At 42.5% G+C, this 23,947-nt stretch overlaps 1 protein-coding gene across 4 annotated transcripts in view; it reads right to left on the reverse strand.

Annotated features, from left to right (window-relative positions):
• SYT9 (synaptotagmin 9) overlaps nucleotides 1–21,544 on the reverse strand; it is a 109,532-nt gene extending 87,988 nt beyond the window's left edge. For all 4 annotated transcript variants that reach the window (XM_073347692.1, XM_073347693.2, XM_073347691.2 and 1 more), the window contains exon 1: nucleotides 21,040–21,544. In XM_073347692.1, coding sequence (XP_073203793.1) covers nucleotides 21,040–21,463 — 424 coding nt within the window. In that variant the 5' untranslated portion in view covers nucleotides 21,464–21,544. The remainder of the gene's footprint in view (nucleotides 1–21,039) is intronic.
• Between the last annotated feature and the right edge of the window lie 2,403 nt (nucleotides 21,545–23,947).

A 23,947-nucleotide genomic window follows, 5' to 3' on the forward strand; every position in this document is an offset into this window, starting at 1 on the left:
ATTTGAATATTGCATCCAACCTCCAAAGTGTATCCCACCAAAACTCTAAACCTTTGTTCAATTAGTACTTATTGCTAGGAATGCCAAACTCTGCATAATCAAAAAGGCTGACAAAGGAGGTGCTGTCGTCATCATGAATAGGTCAGAATATAAACAAGAGGCTGCTAGGTAGGTCTCCAACACCACTTTCTACAAGCCATTACCCTCTGATCCCACTGAGGGTTACCAAAAGAAACTACAGCATTTTCTCAAGAAACTCCCTGAAAAAGCACAAGAACAAATCCACACAGACACACCCCTGGAACCCCGACCAGGGGTATTCTATCTGCTACCCAAGATCCATAAACCTGGAAATCCTGGACACCCCATCATCTCAGGCATTGGCACCCTGACAGCAGGATTGTCTGGTTATGTAGACTCCCTCCTCAGGCCCTACCAGCACTCCCAGCTATCTTCGAGACACCACTGACTTCCTGAGGAAACTTCAATGCATCGGTGATCTTCCTGAAAACACCATCCTGCCCACTATGGATGTAGAAGCCCTCTACACCAACATTCCACACAAAGAGGGACTATAAGCCATCAGGAACAGTATCCCTGATAATGTCATAGCAAACCTGGTGGCTGAACTTTGTGACTTCGTCCTCACCCATAACTATTTCACATTTGGGGACAATATATACCTTCAAATCAGCGGCACTGCTATGGGTACCCGCATGGCCCCAGAGTATGCCAACATCTTTAAGGCTGACTTAGAGCAACTCTTCCTCAGCTCTCGTCCCCTAGCACCCCTCCTCTACTTGCGCTACATTGATGACATCTTTATCATCTGGACCCACAGGAAGGAGGCTCTTGAGGAATTCCACCATGATTTCATAGAATCATAGAATCATAGAATATCAGGGTTGGAAGGGACCCCAGAAGGTCATCTAGTCCAACCCCCTGCTCAAAGCAGGACCAATTCCCAGTTAAATAATCCCAGCCAGGGCTTTGTCAAGCCTGACCTTAAAAACCTCTAAGGAAGGAGATTCTACCACCTCCCTAGGTAACGCATTCCAGTGTTTCACCACCCTCTTAGTGAAAAAGTTTTTCCTAATATCCAATCTAAACCTCCCCCACTGCAACTTGAGACCATTACTCCTCGTTCTATCATCTGCTACCATTGAGAACAGTCTAGAGCCATCCTCTTTGGAACCCCCTTTCAGGTAGTTGAAAGCAGCTATCAAATCCCCCCTCATTCTTCTCTTCTGTAGGCTAAACAATCCCAGCTCCCTCAGCCTCTCCTCATAAATCATGTGTTCCAGTCCCCTAATCATTTTTGTTGCCCTTCGCTGGACTCTCTCCAATTTATCCACATCCTTCTTGAAGTGTGGGGCCCAAAACTGGACACAGTACTCCAGATGAGGCCTCACCAATGTCGAATAGAGGGGAACGATCACGTCCTTCGATCTGCTCGCTATGCCCCTACTTATACATCCCAAAATGCCATTGGCCTTCTTGGCAACAAGGGCACACTGCTGACTCATATCCAGCTTCTCGTCCACTGTCACCCCTAGGTCCTTTTCCGCAGAACTGCTGCCTAGCCATTCGGTCCCTAGTCTGTAGCTGTGCATTGGGTTCTTCCGTCCTAAGTGCAGGACCCTGCACTTATCCTTATTGAACCTCATCAGATTCCTTTTGGCCCAATCTTCCAATTGGTCTAGGTCCTTCTGTATCCTATCCCTCCCCTCCAGCGTATCTACCACTCCTCCCAGTTTAGTATCATCCGCAAATTTGCTGAGAGTGCAATCCACACCATCCTCCAGATCATTTATGAAGATATTGAATAAAACCGGCCCCAGGACCGACCCTTGGGGCACTCCACTTGATACCGGCTGCCAACTAGACATGGAGCCATTGATCACTACCCATTGAGCCCGACAATCTAGCCAGCTTTCTACCCACCTTATAGTGCATTCATCCAGCCCATACTTCCTTAACTTGCTGACAAGAATACTATGGGAGACCGTGTCAAAAGCTTTGCTAAAGTCAAGATACAATATATCCACTGCTTTCCCTTCATCCACAGAACCAGTAATCTCATCATAAAAGGCGATTAGATTAGTCAGGCATGACCTTCCCTTGGTGAATCCATGCTGGCTGTTCCTGATCACTTTCCTCTCATGCAAGTGCTTCAGGATTGATTCTTTGAGGACCTGCTCCATGATTTTTCCAGGGACTGAGGTGAGGCTGACTGGCCTGTAGTTCCCAGGATCTTCCTTCTTCCCTTTTTTAAAGATTGGCACTACATTAGCCTTTTTCCAGTCATCCGGGACTTCCCCGGTTCGCCACGAGTTTTCAAAGATAATGGCCAGTGGCTCTGCAATCACAGCCGCCAATTCCTTCAGCACTCTCGGATGCAACTCGTCCGGCCCCATGGACTTGTGCACGTCCAGCTTTTCTACAATTTCCACTCCACCATCAACCTCAGCCTGGACCAGTCCACACAAGAGATCCACTTCCTGGACACTATGGTGCTAATAAGCGATGGCCACATAAACACCACCCTATACCGGAAACCTACTGACCGCTATTCCTACCTACATGCCTCCAGCTTTCATCGAGACCACACCACACGATCCATTGTCTACAGCCAATCTCCAAGATACAACTGCATTTGCTCCAACCCCTCAGACAGAGACAAACACCTATAAGATCTCTATCAAGTGTTCTTACAACTACAATACCCACCTGATGAAGTGAAGAAACAGATTGACAGAGCCAGAAGAGTACCCAGAAGTCACCTACTACAGGACAGGCCCAACAAAGAAAATAACAGAATGCCACTAGCCATCACCTTCAGCCCCCAACTAAAACCTCTCCAACGTATCATCAAGGTTCTACAACCTATCCTGAAGGACGACCCATCAGTCTCACAGATCTTGGGAGACAGGCCAGTCCTTGCTTACAGACAGCTCCCAACCTGAAGCAAATATTCACCAGCAACCACACACCACACAACAGAACCACTACCCAGGAACCTATCCTTGCAACAAAGCCCGTTGCCAACTGTGTCCACATATCTATTCAGGGGACACCATCATAGGGCCTGATCACATCAGCCACGCTATCAGAGGCTTGTTTACCTGCACATCTACCAATGTGATATTGCCATCGTGTGCCAGCAATGCCCTTCTGCCATGTATATTGGTCAAACTGGACAGTCTCTACGTAAAAGAATAAATGGACACAAATTAGACGTCAAGAATTATAACATTCAAAAACCAGTGGGAGAACACTTCAATCTCTTTGGTCACTTGATTACAGACCCGAAAGTTGCAATTCTTCAACAAAGAAACGTCAAAAACAGACTCCAAAGAGAGTGCTGAATTGGAATTAATTTGGAAACTGGATACAATTAACTTAGGCTTGAATAGAGACTGGGAGTGGATGGGTCATTACACCAAGTAAAACTATTTCCCCATGTTTATTCCCCCCACCATCCCCCACTGTTCCTCAGATGTTCTTGTCAACTGCTGGAAATGGCCCACCTTGATTATCACTACAAAAGGTTCCCCCCCTCCTCCCCCGCCACTCTCCTGCTGGTAATAGCTCACCTTAAGTGATCACTCTCGTTACAGTGTGTATGGTAACACACATTGTTTCATGCTCTCTATGTATATAAATCTCCCCACTGTATTTTCCACTGAATGCATCCGATGAAGTGAGCTCTAGCTCACGAAAGCTTATGCTCAAATAAATTTGTTAGTCTCTAAGGTGCCACAAGTACTCCTTTTCTTTTTGTGAATACAAACTAACACGGCTGCTACTCTGAAACTAAAAGGTGTTATACCAACCCATTCTCTCCCCTGCAGGCACATGGGACAAATTATTATTCTTTTTATCTGTATTACACTAGTGCCTACATGTCAACCTGAGATCAGGGCCCCATTGTCCTAGGCACTGTGACAACAGATTGTGAGAGACAGTCCCTGTCCCAGCGAGCTTACAATCAGTACAAAGGGTGGACAGAGAAACAGCAGCATAGAGAGGTGAAGTGACTTGCCCAAGGTCACACACTTGGTGAGTGGCAAAGCTAGGAAAAGAACTCTGGTCTCCCAAGTCCAAGTCTACTGTCATAGCTACTAGACCATGCTGCCTCCATATAACCTCATTGAATCACTGGGTTTGCACCCACATAAGAGAGAGCAAAATTGATGTACAGGACATATCCAGCACACCTACAGTGTAATTTTGAACGTATAGCATTTAGAATTCCAAACTGCTTTCTGTATATCTTCCTTTTTCCTTAAACTAACCCTGTAATTTTCATCTCATTACTTCATCTTCTAAGCATGAGTCAGCAAACACCTTTGAGGAACTTTTCCAGTGGCTAACTGCTGGCAGGCAAATAAGAATAAGAATAAGCAGTGTTTAGGGTTTTTTAATCAAATACATTAATATTGCAATTAAGAAAACTACCCCTTTCTCTGTCTAATATCATTCACTGGGTACAATACATTGTGAATTTTTCTAAAAACAGTCTTATGAAAGTTGCCTGATAATCATTGGTTCGTTATACAGCAGTTTGTATGTACAGTGGTAATTAAATTCTCTTCCTGCTTTTAAAAAAAATTCTCTTATTGGTAGCAACAATCCCAGAGTCCTGTCCCAGCCTTGTGGTATACTGTTTATAGTGAAGTTGATACATGTAGCTTATGGTTTGGGAAAGTGATGACTTCTTCAACATGAAACATTCACACTAACTCTACTGTGCTTGAAATTATGGTTTATTTAATGCAGCCATGTTGCAGCATACTAGTGTAACCCACACATCTCCTGGGTATGGTGTTCTGTCCCAGCTAGTGGCACTGAGATCACTTAGAGAAAGAGAGATTAATGAGTTTGCTCTACAGCTTTAGCTAACAGCCAGTTGGCTTTGAGCTCATGCAGTAGAGGCTCATGCACTAAGCTCCAGAGGCCCCAGGTTCAATCCTGCCTGCCGATGACTGGGGTCTGTCAGCATTACCTTTATATGGGAATCCTAGTGTAAGAATGGTGAAAGGTGGCCCATCTGTTATAGCCTTGGGTACACTATAATGTGGGGAAATATCCACAGGAGACAGGACCGGCTGTACAGTTTTTGCCACCCCAAGCAGTGAAAAAAACTTCCGCTGCGAACGGCAAAAGAGAGGAGCTGCCGCTGATTTGCCGCCACGGCCAGTGGAACACAGAAGCTGCCGCCAAATTGCTGCCACCGCCAAAAAGCAGCCACCCCTTTCAAACTGCCGCCCCAAGCACCTGCTTGGAACGCCGGTGCCTGGAGCCGGCCCTGACAGGAGAGAGTTGTTTTTATTGCTTCTGGCCTGGTATGGTTGATTTTTCTTGCCGTCATATTTTATGTTGTGTTCTTTTAATAACTGGTCTTTCATATTTAGTTACACATAGCTTTCAGATAACATTTTAAGGCACTTATTTTACAGCTTTTTGATCTGTTTGGTTACTGAGAGAAGAAAGGGGATATCATATATGCATACAGTACAGATGGTGGCTGTTTGTCAGCAAGACCATATTAAGAGGAGAGACTGTCCCAGACCTAACTTGGTGGAAGGACCTGGTAAAGGGCAGTGCTGGCCAGTGGTTTGGGGAGAGCCTGATTCCCGCTACAGCTCCTTACAGTGGCCACTTCTTATGGCTTGATCTGCCCAGGCTAAGGGAAGAGCCCATCATGAGATTAGACCCTGAAATCTTTTTGGTGCAGGCACTGTCTTTATTTTGTGTCTTGTACAGCTCCAACCCCCAATGTGAGAGCTTAACCAATAATAAATATCATAGCCCTGGTTATGGAGAAGGGTCTCAAGGAGAAAGAAGAGGGATAGAGCAGGCAAAGGAGGACCACTGAATGAGTTTGGGGCTAAAGAAGGATTGAAGTGGGAATGAATAAAGGGGAAACATTCCAGAGCAGGAGTGATAGGAGGCAGAGATTTACAGACAAAGAAAGGAGTGAAAATGACAAGTTAACTGGCAGGAAAAGACACTGAAAAAGACTTAAAGGAGAATTCTAGATATGGGGAAAAAAAGAAACTGGAATGATGGAAGAGAGAGGGAAGAACAAAGTGTGAGATCTACATATTGTAGTTTATTGTAACGTTTTAGCTTTATGAAAAGTTGATTGTTGAAGCCTGTTAATATATATGCTAATAATGATACTGTGCAAATACATTGGCCTCACTTTCTATTTTGGTCAACCTCTGCTCAGCTCAGGAAGAGAGCCGGGATGGCTAGGAGCTAAAAGGGCTGTGAGCCACGTTTAGTCCCACCCCTTTCTTGGGCCCAGCCAACTATCTACTCAGAACTTGCCATAATTTAGAGCAGCCTCAGGTATGCTCTGTTTTGCACTAGGTTGCCCCTGGCCCCAAGAGGTCTTTTCAGCAGTTGAGGATTGATTTTGGTGGGAGTTAAATGCCTAAATACCTTTGAAGATCTGGGCCACAGTGCTGTGGCTATATCTCCTTCAGTGGGGCATATAAAGGATGTAGCAGAGTTCAAGTAGTGGGCTACACCATGTATATTCCCTGGTAGCCAGATCTACAGGTTTTATGATTCCTTTTTGCTGCTCCAGCAACATGAAGAGTCCAAAATGTAATGGATGGTCAAGCCTATTATATTTTATTTATGGTGGGACACATATGGTGGGAAGACAGTTGCAATAACTTGCCATTTATCTTGTTATATCCCAAATCTATCTGGGCGGAAAGATAAAAGAACTTTCTCTCTTTGACATGTAGAAAGGCTTTTTCTCTGCTACACATAGAAACATTAGACTGTAAGACTCTTGGTTTTGTTGATACCATTATCAGAGACAGTATATTGTCCCTTTTTTCTGGACATTCAGAATTCTCACTGGGATATTTCAGAGCAAGTTCTAATTAGTTTTAAGCTATGACAGATGTCAATAAAACATTTAATATGTTGTCTTATGAAACCTTAAATTAACCATTAATTCAATAGGCCAAACTCTCATATGAATTGAAAACTGACTCCAAAGGGTAATGATAAACAGAATTGAATATTGCTGAGGAGTGGTGTCTGGCGGGATAATGTAGGGAGTGGCGTAAGGTCTGGTCTTATCTGTCATCTTCAGTGATGGAAGAGGGATTCAACAGCACAGTAAAGAACTTCTTAGACAATGCTAACTTTGAAGGAGTTGCAAACAGCACTAACGACAAAGAAATAATACAAAGAGACCTACAGAGATTAGAACCATGTGTAGAAAATAATAAAATGAGCTATAGCTTGGACAAACACAAGCTCATGCATGTGGGGAAAATAATCTGAAACACAGATACACATACAAATCTGGCAAACCAATATGGGATGGTAAAGGATAGCATATTTGACATGTGTTTACAATGTGCTATAGCAGCAAACTAGGCCAATTCAAATTTGTGCTTCTCAAAGGCAATAGAGCAGGGAGGTAATAACCCCTTTCTATAAGGCTCTGCCTGGGCACCATATTACCAGAAAATTATTGGCAAACTGGAGGGAGTTGAGTGAACAGCCACAAAAATTATCTGGGAGCTAGGGGGATTGATTTACAAAGAGAAATTACAAGAGCGAAATATGTTGCGCTTAGCTAAGAGATGGCCAAGAGATGGTGGAGTCACACTAACCCGCTACACCCAGCTAGAAAGGCACACTGGCAGTGATATAGAATTAAATGTACTGACTGAGATTTATCACGCTGAAGAAACAGTCTCCCAAGGGAAGTCTTGAAAACCTCATTGCTTCGAACTTGTAAAGCAAAATTGGCTAAAATGCTAGAAAATATACTGTAGGGACCATCCCTCATCCCATCTCAAATGTCTTTTATTCTATTCATTCTTTGCATGTCTAAAATCTGGAATTATTAGTGCCACTGGATTTTTTTCTACCATGTGGGAATAAATAATAATAACCATCAATAATCCAAAAGGTTTTTCTGAGGGAGTTTATGCCCTTGAACCCCTTCTACCACCTACAGTCTGATATATCCCAGGTGCTGTATATTGGCTCAAGGCATACCTTTATGTGTCAGTTTTGGCTACATCCACTGCCTCCATGGATCCCTTTTAAGCATATCAAGCATATTCTATAAATCCTAGCTGTGGACCTGCTTGTCAGGGAAAGCAAAACTTCATTCTTCTTTCTTAACAAGTATTCAGTATGCTGCTAAACACAGTGAGCACCTAAAACACACTGATTTGGTGTGATTACAAAAGCCAGTGTTACAGATGTACACAGCACCAGCTGGTATGGAGAATGTTTTCTCTACTTCATCCATTTATTGGATAAGAACAAAACCCCCTGTACTTGCTTGTAATATATTCATTGTGGTCAATACTAAAGAATATGTAGATAATTATTTGTTTTGCAACAAACTCAGCGATCAAATACTTTATAAATTGTGATCAACAACGTTCTTTATAAAAAACATTTCTACGTTTAATTTTGCTGATGACCCAGTGAATGAAGGATTTGGCTTGTACGCTCACTTATTTTTTTTCTCCATTTGAAAGCAGGCACTGTCACAAACATAGCATCAGAGTAAAGCTTTAAACTAAAATAATCTCCCTCTATCTGTTCCGTCTAAATAAAGCCATAAAAGAGCTTAAATTAATGCTAAAGTACAGCAAAAACCCACAACATTATAGGAAAGTTCTTGACTACAGTTCTGTAACAAACCACCAACAATGTTCATTATCTCCCAAAGGAAAATTTAAAAAAAAAAAAATCAAAATGTGTGTTTACAAATGAAATATAAATTAAAGAACTCGTCGCAAAAATATAACGTTAGTTAGAAATATGAGCTAGCATTGGCGAAGCAATTATGAGTTGGTTCTGATTGCTTAGTAAGGACACAGTCATTATCCTGGTTACTCACCAGAGCAGTAGTGTGAGGTGTAGCCTTAAACCCCTGCCTGGGCTACCTCTATGGCTGGTATCAGCACAAAGCTGCCTTCCCTCCTGTGCAAATGGTGGGGAGTGCGTGGTGCAGCTTTGGCTTCACCTGCCCTACTCAAAGAAGCTGGTCATTGCAGCCACGACGGTGTGGAGGTAGAAGCAATCTTCACCCAGTGAAAGGTTGGCGCATCTTATTGCTCCCTGGAGCGTGTATGTGTGCCTCTTTGCGGGGGGTGGGGGGAAACTCAGAGACCAAACTGAGACTCTGAATCTCAGTTCAGACTCTGGCCTGCTTCTGGAACAGCACAACTATGTGCTGCTCCTTTGGCAGGGCTTGTGGCAAAGCCACTATTCAACAATAAATTTAAAGGCTACATCCAGGCCTACTTTGATAGTTCAGAGCTACTGTAAAGATCAGCCCCCTGAGGACTGCTCCTGCTTAGAGGAATAATCATGTACAGCTCCTGTGTCACCCCCATTTCCAGCCCAGGTGCAAGGGGCCTAGCTGGGAAAAAGGAAGCTGCACTGGAGCATCCCTAAGATCCCTCAGAGATGTCTGGGGGCCAGAGAGGTCCCTGAGGTCCATGGGCAGCAAGGTATAAGAGAGAACATCCCTGACATACACAGGGCTATGACTAAGAGTAATGGGATCAAATTAAAAAGGGAAAATACAGTCTTTTTTATGACATTCAGCCTATCTGACCACAAGAACAATTAGGCTGTAGAACACTCTCTCAAGGGAAGTAGTGAAAGCCTTATCACTTAAGGTTTTTAATACGGACTAGATAAAAGTTTTTCATATCTAATGCTGGAACACATTGAGTCTCATGGCAAACCATCATATTGGAGAGGTCACAGAATTATGCATTACTCCAGCAAGCCAATCAGTGCTGTGGGAAAAACATGTATGTTAAAATGTATTTTTACATTTACTGCCTCCCCACAGCCCTATCAGTGGTGCATTCAAGATATAAAACTGCACTTAAATCCATGTTCATTTAAGCTTTTCCATTCATATGCAATAACCTTGCAATGCCCAATAAAAAGAAAAATAGGACAATTACATATAGGAAGTCAAATCTGTAGAAGGGACCTCCTTTGTTTTTATAACTGAAATCAGTTGGGATTATACTTCTGATTCTGATTATTGGATGCAATCAAAGAATTAGATGTCTAAATGCAGACATCTGCATGCACTATTGATTCAGGAAATTAGAAGCCATTTTGTGGCGGGGGAAATGTGGCCTATTATTTGCACTTTGGTCACTCAAATTAGCACAAAACGTAACAATTTAGAACGCTAACATTACGTATCAACAGTACAATATGTTCACAAAAAGTTTTTACAAGGAACTAATAACCCATACAGCCATTAGAAATGAAGACCTCTACATAAGTGATTGGGGCTATGTGCCCTATAAATGTAAATGACTGCCTGTAGAAAATAAACTCATGAATATTTCTTAGAGACGTAATAAAGCAAATTCTGCCCTCAGTCAAGAATGTGCAAATCCCATTGAAAGAAAATGTTGTCACTACTAATGTGATGGTAAGGGCTCAGTGGGAATTACAAGCATATAAAGGTGAAAGCAGAATTTGATCCAATTTTTGAAATCTACAGAATATGCAAAGGCTTTTAAGGTTAGAGTCTTGGAGTAATAAAGAGGGATTGGACTGTAATTAATCCAGACTCCTGAAAATGTTGGTACTTCTTATATTTCTCTTTAGGTAATTTCCCCATCATCTGTATTTTTCCATTGATTATCCTAATTTTCTTTGACAGTGATAGTACATTATAAAAAACTTGCTTGAGTAGTTGGATGTTAGTGGACAAATAATTTCTGATTTGATTTTGTATATGATATGCTAATCCAATTTCCAAGAATGCTTCACAAACCTGCTCTCTAGAATATATTAAAAACACATATAAAATGACCTATATACAGGTCCCTCATATCCTTTCCCTCGAATGTTTCTGTAGGTTCCTAAGATGCATTATTAATGACAGTACTTGCTATTTATTTACTCTGGGTGTATTTCCAGGAATCAAACTCAGTTGCTTTCAAAGATACCATAGGATGAGGTTCTGTGCCCTCAGGAAAAATCTTTCATCATGGAGACCATTGGCATATTCCTCCAGCTCACTTAAAATAAACCTTGCGACCATATTTTCCAGTATATTGCAATGCTATAGTAATTCAGAATATAGACCAATATGCAGGTCCTAATTTTAAGCATGTGCGTAGTTCCATAGAAGTCAATGGGACTACTCATCCACCTAACTTCAGACATGGCTGAACAGGGACCGTATTTGGGAGAGAACTGAAAAACACTAGGGCAGGAACACTGGGTTTGTATTAATTTCTTTGTAAATTTTAAAAGCTCATAAATTCAAGGAGACCTTAAAGAATTTAAAGTAAACAGAGGAAGAATGAGTAAAATGGGTAGCAAAATATAAATAAAAAATAGGAAAAGAGAAGTTATAAAAGTGAGAGGAAAATAAGTGTTATATTTCTTTCATGTGCATGCCTTCTGTTAGAGCCCCCTAACTAAAAACCACAATGCCCCCTGAGAGAGGCAAGCATTTTTCTGATTTTACAGCTGGAGAAACTGAGGCACAGAGCGGGATATTGAAATAAGTGTAAGGATGTGTCATATCATATACTTATAAAAACATATGCTACGAAATGCAAAGATAACCTGGGGAGATGAGCTGTCTTAAGAAAACTAGTGCAAAGGGATCCAGTTGTGACTAGGTATGCGAAGACCTGGGGTTCATTTTGACTCAATGTGCATTTTTGCCTTGGTTGTTCGTGTCATAAAGCAACTCTAATTTTGCAAGTGAATTTCTTTATGTTTGTTATAATTTTAACAAGTCTGGCTGAAGTATCTCCTATTTAAATACAAACAGGGATCAGATGCAGTAATAAAAATGGGAAGTCATATGGGGAACTGATTGAACTAGCAATGGGAAGCTCTGATAAAGTGATTCTCTCTCAAGATTTGTGCTGGGATTTTATCAGGTCACTGCTAACAAATCAGAATGCTTAGCAGCTTATACCAATTGGAGCCTAAAATAATACTGTGGAAGACTGGATACATTTGTTTTCTCTCACAGAGTATTAAAAAAAAAACCCACCCCAAAAATGCAAACTGCAAATGTAGTTAGCAGCACCCTATACTGTACAGCACACCACTGTGTACTTTAAAGGACTACTTTGTAAACTGTGCAAGTCCGATGTAACTCCTGGGTAGTTCTAGGATTACTGCAAGGATAATTTTAATGAAGACATTTACAGCCCTGTCCCTCCCCTCTCCCTCTTTCTACTTTAAGAAAGTCACCTGGACTCCTTTGTAAGAATTTCTGCTTTTCACTTGCTACATTAAATATTTTTTCCCTATGGTCATTTGGTGGGTCCAACTTTTTACAGGTAATTCTCTGCAATCTTGCTGTTTTCTGAGCATGAAGAATTTACTTCAGGTTAATTTTTTAAGACCCTAAATCAACAATATGGGGACGGTTCTCAACAGCTCCGATCTCTTACCCAGCACAGGTGTGGGGAAGAAGGGGAAAGTGGCTAGGAGCCACCTTTACTCCTTCCTCTCTCCTGTGGCCAGCAAGGGGCCAACTGACCTCTCAGAGCAGCCACAGGGAACTAGTGGAAGGGGATGAGGGTGGAAATGCCAGGAGAGGCTGGAGTAAAGTCAGCCACACCAGCTTTTGCCAGCTCAGGATTCCTCAATTTGGAGGAATGCTCAGTTGACTCTTTTAGGGCAGTTTTAAGGTTGCTTATGCAACCCTGGCAGTGCACAGTGACCTTAGCTAGGCTGAGGATCTGGCCATACATGTCTGTACAACATCTACAACAACTAGGCTAAAATCTGAGACCTCTGGATCCCACTGTAATACATCCAATAACGACATCTGAAGCATCTATACATACACAGAATATTCATAAAAATACATTTCCCATAGTATAGGTCTGTAACGGACTGTACAGTTGTTATATTAAAGCAGAACCTTTGTTCAGAAAAAATAATATAGTAACTTGTACAATAATTGTCACCATCTTCTTTAGTTTGATTCACATTGTATCACTGGTTTTGTAAGGCAACAACTAAAGTCCCAAATCTTTGTTGGTAAGCCTACGTGTAGTCCTTCTTGTCTTAGCAGATACATGCTTTTTTGTTTCCTCTTTCTCAAAGCACATCATTTTTACAGTTATCTGTTGAACGCAGCATTTTTTCTCTCGTAACCTGAGTACTTAACCCTATTAGCATCAATGGAAAATCTCTGAACGCCGAGCCATTTACAGTAAATGTGCACTGACACCAATTAAAACAATACACCATCTCAGATGAAAGGGGAGCAGCAAATGTTTCTTTAAATCCCCAAAACTTGTGCCTGACTTTTCAAAAGAGGAAAACAGTGTTCAGCTCCCATTTAAAATATGTGATTAACACTCTATTTGAACAAAGTTTAAAACAATATTTTGGTTTCTGAAATTCAAAGGAATCTGAGCTGCAGTCTCCCTTGTTCATTTGCCGTAATGTCAGAGGACCTGGTTTACTGCTGCCTTACATTGTGTGGAGTGATTTATACTGATGGGAAATGTGTCAAAAACACCATCAGTTCAGAATTGTAGCATTTTACCTTTATTTGTACTGGTGTCACTGGCTACAAAATATGCAGGGCAATGGTGAATCTGGCCCAGAATGAGTAAAAAGCACAGCGACAATAAATGTACTATACCTTGAAAGGGTTATTCCCCTTTTTTTCACTTCATGACTGTGTAAATTGTTTTTTCCCCCTTGGCTGAAATTTCTCATGCTTAAACTAATCTTTTTCCCTGATACTTTTCATTTTTTGGAAGTTTGAACAAAATCAGTTGAGTCACTTTCATGTTATCCAAGCATGAAAAGTTAGATGTGTGCCTCTTAAGAAATTAAGCTACGTTTTTGAAGCCTGGTTTTTACCACCACCACTGAAACCAACCAAACAAAACGCACAAAAGTTTTTAGTTAATGTCAAACTTGCTGGGGACTTAGCCCTAGTAAAGGACAAAGGAATGACATGTTTGAAGAAACCTAAGCTGAGGTTTTCACAGAGGCCCAAAGGGGTGAGGACTCCAGCTCCCACTGAACCACAGCTCCTTTAGGTTCCTGTGAAAACCCAGGCCCAATTCACCAATTTTTTAAAAAAGTGATTTAATATAAGGGCTACAGTTTATTCAGAAAAATGCAAGCCCCCATGATGAGATTGGTTTTAAGATGAGGTCACAACATGTTATTAATCATAATATGGGGTAAAATGTATAGTCCATGTTGAAAAGATTTTCTGTGAGCAAGGGTGTGTCTAGACGAACAGTTAGCCTGTGGCAAGCTGGGGTGTGTATCTACAGCACACTAGCATGCCACATACTAAGTGGCAGTAGCAGGGTCCACACAGCCAGTTAGTGTGCCACAGGCTAGAGCATTGTAGATTTACACCCTGGCTTGCCAAAGATTTCATTTATACAAGTCCCAAGTTTGGCTTCTGTGCTCACGTGGTTGGCTGAATGCCAACCAGTCCAGACATCTTTGCTGTTTTCCACTTTTGTTTTTCCTATCGATAATTTATTATGCAGCTAAGCCACCTATATCTGGTGTAGAGGAATCAAGCAGAGTTAAAAATGCACTTAGTTAAGTAAAGTATTGATGAAGAGGACCGTTAGCTTCCACTGACATAAATGTAAATTGTACCCTTTCACACTGTTCCTTCAAAAACCATCACATTTCCATGGCCAGATTTCTTGGTTTCTTGATTGCAATCAACTATTTTTAATTTGATTAAATAATAAAGTCTGATTTTTCCATTACTGTATAAAATCCATCGCTTTTGCTCAAGATGTGTAGAGTTCTTCATGTCTAATGTCCATCACTAAACCACAATATTCACTGTTTATTCTATTTTAGCAGATAGTGATAATTTTAAAAGGACGTAATTAAGAATAACATCTGATCTTATTGGCTTATCCTCAAAATGTGCAATCCAATATGACAGTCAAGAATGGGCAACTTTATTTAGTATTTCTACTGTCATTATTCCACTCAGTGTGACATTAATGAAAATTCACCATGATTAATGGTCTAGCCCTTTTATATAACTCCCTTATCTGCATAAACGTTTCCTGATCATTCTTCTCATCCTCCTCCAAAGGTCCACAACAGCTTCCAATGACCTTTTTAAATTTTTTATTGTAAGTTTCTAGTGCTGGATCCTTTCACTCTTTTATCTACAGGAAGGGTGAAGAATCCAATCCAGAATGTGCTGTAGCGGCATAATGTCTTTTTTGACATAATCTCCAACATTTTATTGCAGAATTTCCTAGTCCTTTGACTAAACGCTTCATACTTATATTTCAGTAATTATCAACAAACTGGAAACCAGGCAGTGAGCACTCTGTGGCTGCAGGACATGCTCAGTGAGGAGCACATGGAGAGCAGAAGCTGTGGAAAAGGTGGGGGTAATCTGAGAAGGGTGAGACATGCCACACCAGAGGACCCTGCAGAAATGTGCAGAGACAGACACATCTACCAAAGAACTATGACAGACCAACCCTGCCAAATGACTGGTCCCTGGAGAATTCTCTGGCGTGTTGGACTCCAGCAAGAAAATGGGTGAAAAGATATACAAACAAAACAAAAAGCAGTGGCAAAAAAACCCGTAAAAATTGCCATCTGATGTACGGGACTTTGTCATCCAAAATATACATATTGTCCTATTTGTAACGGAAGTGCAAACCACAGTAATTTGCCACAAAATTCACCATTCTGAGAAAAGCAACATTGTCTCTAGTGGACAGAAGAAGACCACTATCACTTACCTTCGGTGCTAAACTGTTAACGGTCCTAAACCCAAAATCATAGTACACTTTTGACTGATCTTCTTACAAAACACCTGCTTCTCTGGCAATCCAGAGTCACATACCTGTGTGACAAAAGTATACAGCTGTTTCTACAGACTCCTAAGACATGCCCCACATCAGATGTTTGACTTGGGAAGTGATAAAGGACTGGGAGAGGGATCTACTAGAGGAAAAGTCCACAAAGAATCAGCACATACTTGCTGTTGCCCTGATTCCTCTACAGCAACCGAACACCCATTCCTCAACTGCAAAATTTTTGTTGGTTTTAATTAAACTCACTTTCCAGGTGACTATCTCAAAGACCCCATAACTCCACGTAAGATGGTTTTCACGTGCATATCTATCTAAGGTACTGATGTGGCCCTCATTACCATAGTATCTGAGCATCTCAGAAGTCTTTAATGTATTTATCCTCACAACACTCCTCTGCGGTAGGGAAGTGCTGTTACTACACCATTTTACAGGTGGGGAATTGAAACAGAGAGGCTAAGAGCCAGCTTGTTAATGGTATTTAGATGCCTAAAGATGCAGATAGGTGCATTTTTCAAAAGTGCCTTGGAACCTAACTCTCATTGAACAAATCCTAGTAGGTGCCTATCTGCATCTTTAGGTGCCTAAATACTTTGAAAATCTGGTCCTAAGTGACTTGCCCAAGTCATTTTACACATGAAGTCTGTGGTGGAGCAGTGAACTGAACCTGGATCTCTTAAGTCCCAGGTGTGTACCCTAACCAATAGACCATCCTTTCTTCCATATAGGGAAAATTATGTAACAAATAAAGATATTGTACATCACCATTTTTTCCAGGTTGAAGAGTTTAGGTAAGCATATAATTTACTGGGAAAATGCATCTGAGCATGGAGAAACTTTCTAAAAATAGCATTCACATATTTTTGTACAAGAACTGCCATAATGAAAACAGTAGCATTACTAACCATCAGCCACACACCACATATATTTTTCCTTTATAGCCACACTCTTGTCAGCTCTATTTACTAACAAATGTTTATGTATTTTTAAATGGTTTTCTTTTGTGTCTGGCTTGACAGGATTTTCTGCTATCTGAGAGGAACATAGTTTGGGTGGCTGATGTAAAACTTGCTTACATAGTAAAGAGAGTATGACACAATTAAGATGACTTCATGCTTATTTTTGCCCAGAAGAATCTGTCCCCAGCCCTATATTGTAGCCAACATCCTTCCAGTCCTTGAAAACTCATGAGTCTCTCTTCAGAGCCCATAAATTCCATTCCACCATTAATTCAATGGTATTTCTTATGTGAGTAAATCAAGCTGGATTTGGCCTGTCTGCTATTGAAGGGGTACTGTCTCCCTCTTTTGGGAGTTGAATGCACTGTCTTCTTACCATCCATGGATTTGACTGGGAAACCAAACTTTATGGGGAATTCATTTTCTTGACAATCCCACATTTGAACGATAGAAATGTGAGTTAAGTGCAAATTAACAGCTTCCTAACATAGTAGTTACTCTGTAAAAAGAAAAGGAGTACTTGTGGCACCTTAGAGACTAACCAATTTATTTGAGCATGCTCGGGGGTCGCATAACTAGTTATGCGACCCCCGAGCATGCTCAAATAAATTGGTTAGTCTCTAAGGTGCCACAAGTACTCCTTTTCTTTTTGCGAATACAGACTAACACGGCTGTTCCTCTGAAACCTAGTTACTCTGTGTAATAGATCAGGTTTGCAGCAAATACTGAAAACTCATCCTACCATAATGGTTTAAGAAATAATGAGCTAAAATAAGAAATACAGAAACAGTTTTCTTCATTATGGAAAGTAATACAAGAAGACTAAGAATCTCATATTCTTGCAGCGATGTATGCTCAATGTATATAACTTTACTGAGCACGGTATGTTTTTAAAATGTTCCCAGACAGAATGCCAGACATCATGTCTGCATGATACTTTCATGAATAGTCAGGTGTCTTCTACAAAAAATCTCAAAAATGCTTGTTATTCAAAGTGATTTAGGCTACCTCTTTACATATGGTTCAAATAACTCACAATTCTAAGTGATAATTGACTTAAGCAGCGGTCCTTGGGAATCATTACTTAGGATACAAGAATGTGATTGATACCTGAGTATATACAAACTAGAGAAACTAGAAATAGACACAATCACTTCTTGAATGCTTTTTGACAGAGAAGTGTCTGTCACACACAAAGTATTTATTTGAACCAAATTATTCTTAAAATTATTAAATGCATGTGTATAATATTTATTTGGTGAGTTATTCTACCTATCTTTTAGCAAATTTTAAAGTTCTTGTTACAAATGTCTGCAATCTTTTAAAATTAGAGTTGTTTTAAGTGAATGAAGTTATCACGGCTGAAAATAGATCTTAATACAAATAACCTAGACATATGAAAATTCTGCTTCGTTTATTTTACATGGAAGATTTTTTTACCTAACCAGTTTTATTCTCCTTATTGGATTGCTCAAGCTATCTTAGTTTACCCAAGTATTTGTCAGTAATTTACATCATGAAAGCTGTCTCATATTAATCAAGTTACTGCAAAATCTTTGTTTGAAAGCATTAGACATTGAAGAATAGACTGAAATTGGAATAACTGAACTAACTACTGTAAGAATAGTAAATACATCATTATTACTGTGCAGTGACGAGTAGCTGAACTGCCAGTACAATTTAGAGTACTGCAAATACTGTCCAGTTCTCAGTTATTTTAAATCTTTCTAAAAATGGTTCTGCTCATTTTAATTTTCCTTCACACCTGTGAAACCTTGATTTGACGCAGTATAGAAATTGAAATATAGTATTAGAAACGACAATATCCACCTGCTGAAGTGAAAAAACAGATTGACAGAGCCAGAAGAGTACCCAGAAGTCACCTACTACAGGACAGGCCCAACAAAGAAAATAACAGAATGCCACTAGCCATCACCTTCAGCCCCCAACTAAAACCTCTCCAATGCATCATCAAGAATCTACAACCTATCCTGAAGGACGACCCATCACTCTCACAGATCTTGGGAGACAGGCCAGTCCTTGCTTACAGACAGCTCCCAACCTGAAGCAAATACTCACCAGCAACCACACACCACACAACAGAACCACTACCCAGGAACCTATCCTTGCAACAAAGCCCGTTGCCAACTGTGTCCACATATTTATTCAAGTGACGCCATCATAGGACCTAATCACATTAGCCACGCCATCAGGGGCTCATTCACCTGCACATCTACCAATGTGATATATGCCATCATGTGCCAGCAATGCCCTTCTGCCATGTACATTGGCCAAACCAGACAGTCTCTACGCAAAAGAATAAATGGACATAAATCTGACATCAGGAATCATAACATTCAAAAACCGGTAGGATAACACGTCAGCCTCTCTGGTCACTCAGTAAAAGATTTAAAGGTGGCAATTTTGCAAAAGAAAAGCTTCTAAAACAGACTCCAACAAGAAACTGCTGAGTTTGAATTAATATGCAAACTAGATACTATTAACTTGGGTTTGAACAGAGACTGGGAGTGGCTGGGTCACTACACATATTGAATCTATTTCCCTATGTTAAGTATCCTCACACCTTCTTGTCAACTATCTAAATGGGCCATCTTGAGTATCACTACAAAAGTTTTTTTCTCCTGCTGATAATAGCTCATCTTAACTAATTAGCCTCTCACAGATTGTATGGTAACTTCCAACTTATCTGTATGTGTATGTGTATATATATATATATATATATTCCATTCTATGCATCTGATGAAGTGGGCTGTAGCCCACAAAAGCTTATGCTCTAATAAATTTGTTAGTCTCTAAAGTGCCACAAGTACAGATACAGACTAATACGGCTTCTACTCTGAAACCTGTCACTGAACACTGAGATTCTGGTTTGATTGAACTCAGTAAAGCTACTTATAGGTTCAAACTGCTATCTGGAAGCAAACATTCTTAAGCTTTAAAACAAATGAAAACACTGAACAACTAAGATGAGATAATTTAAAGTAGTGAATCTATGATTCCTGGTTTCAGACCAGCAGTCACAATTATATTTCACTGGAAATACTGTTGAAATTAAGATTTGCTAAAATTGATGTACATACATGCTTTTGTCCTAAATGAATCCAGTTTCAAGGGGAGGAATCTAATCATATGAATAGTGTAACCACCTGAAAGAATGGCTGGAAATTGATGACACCAGTTGTTGATTTCTTCAAAAATCCTAATGATTTAGGAACACATAAAACCCCATCGGGTTTTACCTTTTAGCAGCCTTCTACATTACTCTGCAGAAAAACACTTAGATCAGGTCGTTGCTTGAAACTAAAGAATAGATTCTGTGACTGAGTCCACTCCTGTCCTGAACAATCAGAGCTATTGCTTTTATCCTACGGGAATGTTTCCCCTCTGAAGTTAGAGCAGAAGGGGTGTATATGCCCTGGGGAGTGGGTATGAGGAGGGACACATTCTTCACCTCCCTTGTTGTTCAGTGGAGGTACCTAGGGGTAGGGTGAGGCTGTTGATTTAGCATCTCCCCAGGGCTGGGGTGTGATGGGAAGTATTGATTCCTCACCTCCCCATGGCTGGGTGTGATGGGGGTATTGATTCTGCGTCTCCCCATGGGTGGGGCGGGATGGGGGGTGTTGATTCTACGTCTCCCCATGGGTGGGGCAGGATGGGGGTGTTGATTCTGCGTCTCGCCATGGGTGGGGCGGGATGGGGGTGTTGATTCTGTATCTCCCCATGGGTGGGGTGGGATGCGGGGTATTGATTCTGTGTCTCCCCAGGGCTGGGGCGGGATGGGGGGGTGTTGATTCTGTATCTCCCCAGGGCTGGGGTGGGATGGGGGGTGTTGATTCTGCATCTCCTCATGGGTGGGGCGGGATGGGGGGTATTGATTCTGCATCTCCCCAGGGCTGGGGTGGGATGGGGGTATTGATTCTGCGTCTCTCCAGGGCTGGGGCGGGATGTGGGGGGTGTTGATTCTGTATCTCCCCATGGGTGGGGCGGGATGGGGATATTGATTCTGCGTCTCCCCATGGCTGGGGTGAGGAGCATTGATCCTGCGTCTCCCGGACTCCAGACACCGGGGAAGGCGTCTTGGGGGAGTGGGGTTTCGCCCCTTCCCAGTAAGTTAGCGACACAATGAGGGTGGGAAGGAACTAGGGAGTATTGTTTTCTCCGAGCATCCCCCGCCCTCCGGCCTGAGCAGCAGCGTGTACCTGAGTCCGTGAGCCGGGGCCGGGCTCTGTCCCGCAAGTAGTAGATGAAATCCAGGCAGTTCTCGTTCTCCACCGCCCCGCTGGAGCAGAGCTCGGCCAGCAGCTGCAGCGCTTTCTGGCAAATCTCGTCCTCCCTGCCGCCAGGCATCGCCCCCCAGCATCCTTGGGAATGGAGCCGAGCTCTCCGCTCACACTGCACGCGGCGGCTGCCTCTGCCCGCCGCCCGCCTGCAGCCGCCGATGCCACTGGGCAGCCGCCTGCATAGTTGGGAGCCAGCCGCAGCGGAGGTCCTCCCCCCCTTTGCAAGCCCCCGCGCCCCCTCTGCTCCGAACTGAGCCTTTCTTGGGGGCTGCCCTGCTGGCTCTGCTCTGGAGGGAGCACCAGGCTGCTCCTGGCAGCAGGAGGAGGATCCCACTAGTTGCATGCGGTGCGATAGGAGGCAGGGAAGCGGCCGGGGCTCTCTGAGCCTGTCCCCCGCCTGTGCTCCGAGCGGCGCGGGCACAGCTCTCCCCAGCGGCGGGAGCGCTCAGTGCACAAGCGCTGCCATCCTCCTCCCAGTCGTGGCCGAGGGGCGGGAAGGGGCCAGGGACCAGCCCAACGCCGGATAATGACACCCAGCCTCTGCTGGGCTGGGCTTAGCCTGCTCCCCTGGGGGCCTGCTCCGGAGAGCGTCCCACTCCGGCACAAACTTTCCCGCCCGTCTTCCAGGGGAGGAAACATGAACATACTTGTTGTGGCAAGTGATGGGCGCTGACACACGCTGCCTTGCTTGCGGCCAGATGAGGGGCGCGGGCCCACACACACGCACACTCCAGCACATATACTCAGTTACTGACATCCAGATCTCTCTCTCTCTGTCTCACACACACACACCCCTTCCCCACACGCAGCTCATAGGGGCCGCACCCCCTGGCTTGAAGTGGTTTCCATCATATACAGGGTTTACAGTTTGGTTCAGTGGCTCTCAGCACCCCCGCTATACAAATTGTTCCAGCACACAGAGGTGAAAGGGGCGGGGGTAGGGGGCGGCGGGAGCCCCCAGCCCTTTAAAATTGCAGCTAGAGCCCCAGGCAGCAGGGGCCAGGCAGTGTGGCTGGGCTGGCTGGCGGAGGCTGACCCCAGCCCTGCCCCCTTCCATGTGAGGCCCTGTCCATTCCAGGGGCCTGGAGCCAGGCCCCCATACAGGTAAGTCTTCTATGTTACTTTCACCCCTGCCAGCACTCCTCACACACGCACACACACACACACAAAATTATGTCCCACAAACCCCCCACCCTGACACACAGTTAAGTCCATCTCTCTCTCTCTCACACACAGAGGCATATATACTCAATTACTTAAGTCCAGATGTCACACTAACACAGACACTCAGTTACTTATGTCCTGGTCTCCCTCTCTCTCACACACACACACACACACTTGCTTATGTCCAGATAATGGACGCACGCACACACACACGTACACCTACTGATTATCTGCTTATTTCCAGATTTTAGGCAAACAGGAAACACACGCATACGTATATGGGGTCCATATACTCATTTGCTTATTTCAGTCGATGGACAAATACAAAATTCTGAGATTTGGATGTGTAAATTAATTCAGTGAAACCAAGAAGTGTAAATCACAAAGATGAAGCCATGATTAAGTGTGTTGAGCAGAGGGTGATGGGACAGAAGATCAGGAAGGAGGGAGAGCACAAAATGCAGGTGGGGAAGAGGAAGGAAAAAATGAGAGAAGAGCAGATAGGTACAAAAATACAAGGAGTAAGGGTGAAGAAGTGTCAACATGGGACAACGTCAAAAGCTCTGCAAAAATAGAGGGACAGGGAGAGAGGTGCAAAGTCCAGGAGTGGCAACAAGGTTAAAAAATGGGGGGAGGAGGAGCGGAGAAGGAAAGGAATAGGCAATAAAATGGAGGAGGGAGTAGTTCAAAGAGGCACAAAAAAGAGGAGGGATGTGAGGAGAAGCCCATAAAAATGATGGTAAGGAGGACAGAAAGAGTTCGGAAAAAAGGAGGGGGCAAAAATGAAGGCAGATATGAGGAGAAGGTGGCACAGGGATTTCAGGGGAGCATGAACAAGCCTTTTTCCTCAGGAGGCTGTACACAGGAAGAGAAGGGGTATATCAAATAAGAGAGAGATGGAGTGGAAATGTGGGAGGACAAGAAAAAAGCAGAGTGGTGCTAAGAGGCTGTAAATACTGCAGGCAATCCATCTCTTTGGGTAAACCTCATAGGAAAGCAAGGGATGCACTTTAAGAGAGTTCTGGGTCACATTTCATTGTATATCTGGGTTTTCTCTCTGGTTGGAAAGCCAAACCTGTCTTCTGTCAAAGACCTCAGCTTCTAAAGATTAACTAGAGAACAGAAACAGGAACACTTTGAAATCCTAAATCATAGTTCAGAGATGTCTGTATTGTAGGAAAACATCAGAAGTGATATAATGTGTAAAAATAAACCTTAAATGAAGGGCCTGATCAATATAATCTCTGGCAAACCCTTGGGAAAATTTCTTTTCTCTTCTTGTTCTTGATGAATCAAGTCTATGCTTCTTTTCACTGCCTTTAATTTTTATAAACAGTTTGTAAAATACCATATGCTTTTTGTGTCTCACTACCTACTCCCATTCAGAAATGATTACGTTCACTGAGCTAATTGTCTTGCAATTATTTTCTATAAATAATGCATGCACTTACTGTCTGGAACCAAGTGGTAGAGAAAATATTATAGTTTTATGACTGTATGGTGGGCCTATTTTCAGTTAGTTTAGAAGTATAGGCAAGAATGACTTTTCTGAAACTGCTGAATGTGAGTTAGGAGCAGATTTCATACTGTGCAACCCTTATTTTTCTCATTTCTGGTTCTGTAGTGCTTGCCACAAGCTTCCCATTGGAGATTTAACACTAGC

The sequence above is a fragment of the Lepidochelys kempii genome, chromosome 6 (assembly GCF_965140285.1).
Source record: "Lepidochelys kempii isolate rLepKem1 chromosome 6, rLepKem1.hap1, whole genome shotgun sequence".
In the NCBI taxonomy this organism is placed as follows: Eukaryota; Metazoa; Chordata; order Testudines; family Cheloniidae; genus Lepidochelys; species Lepidochelys kempii.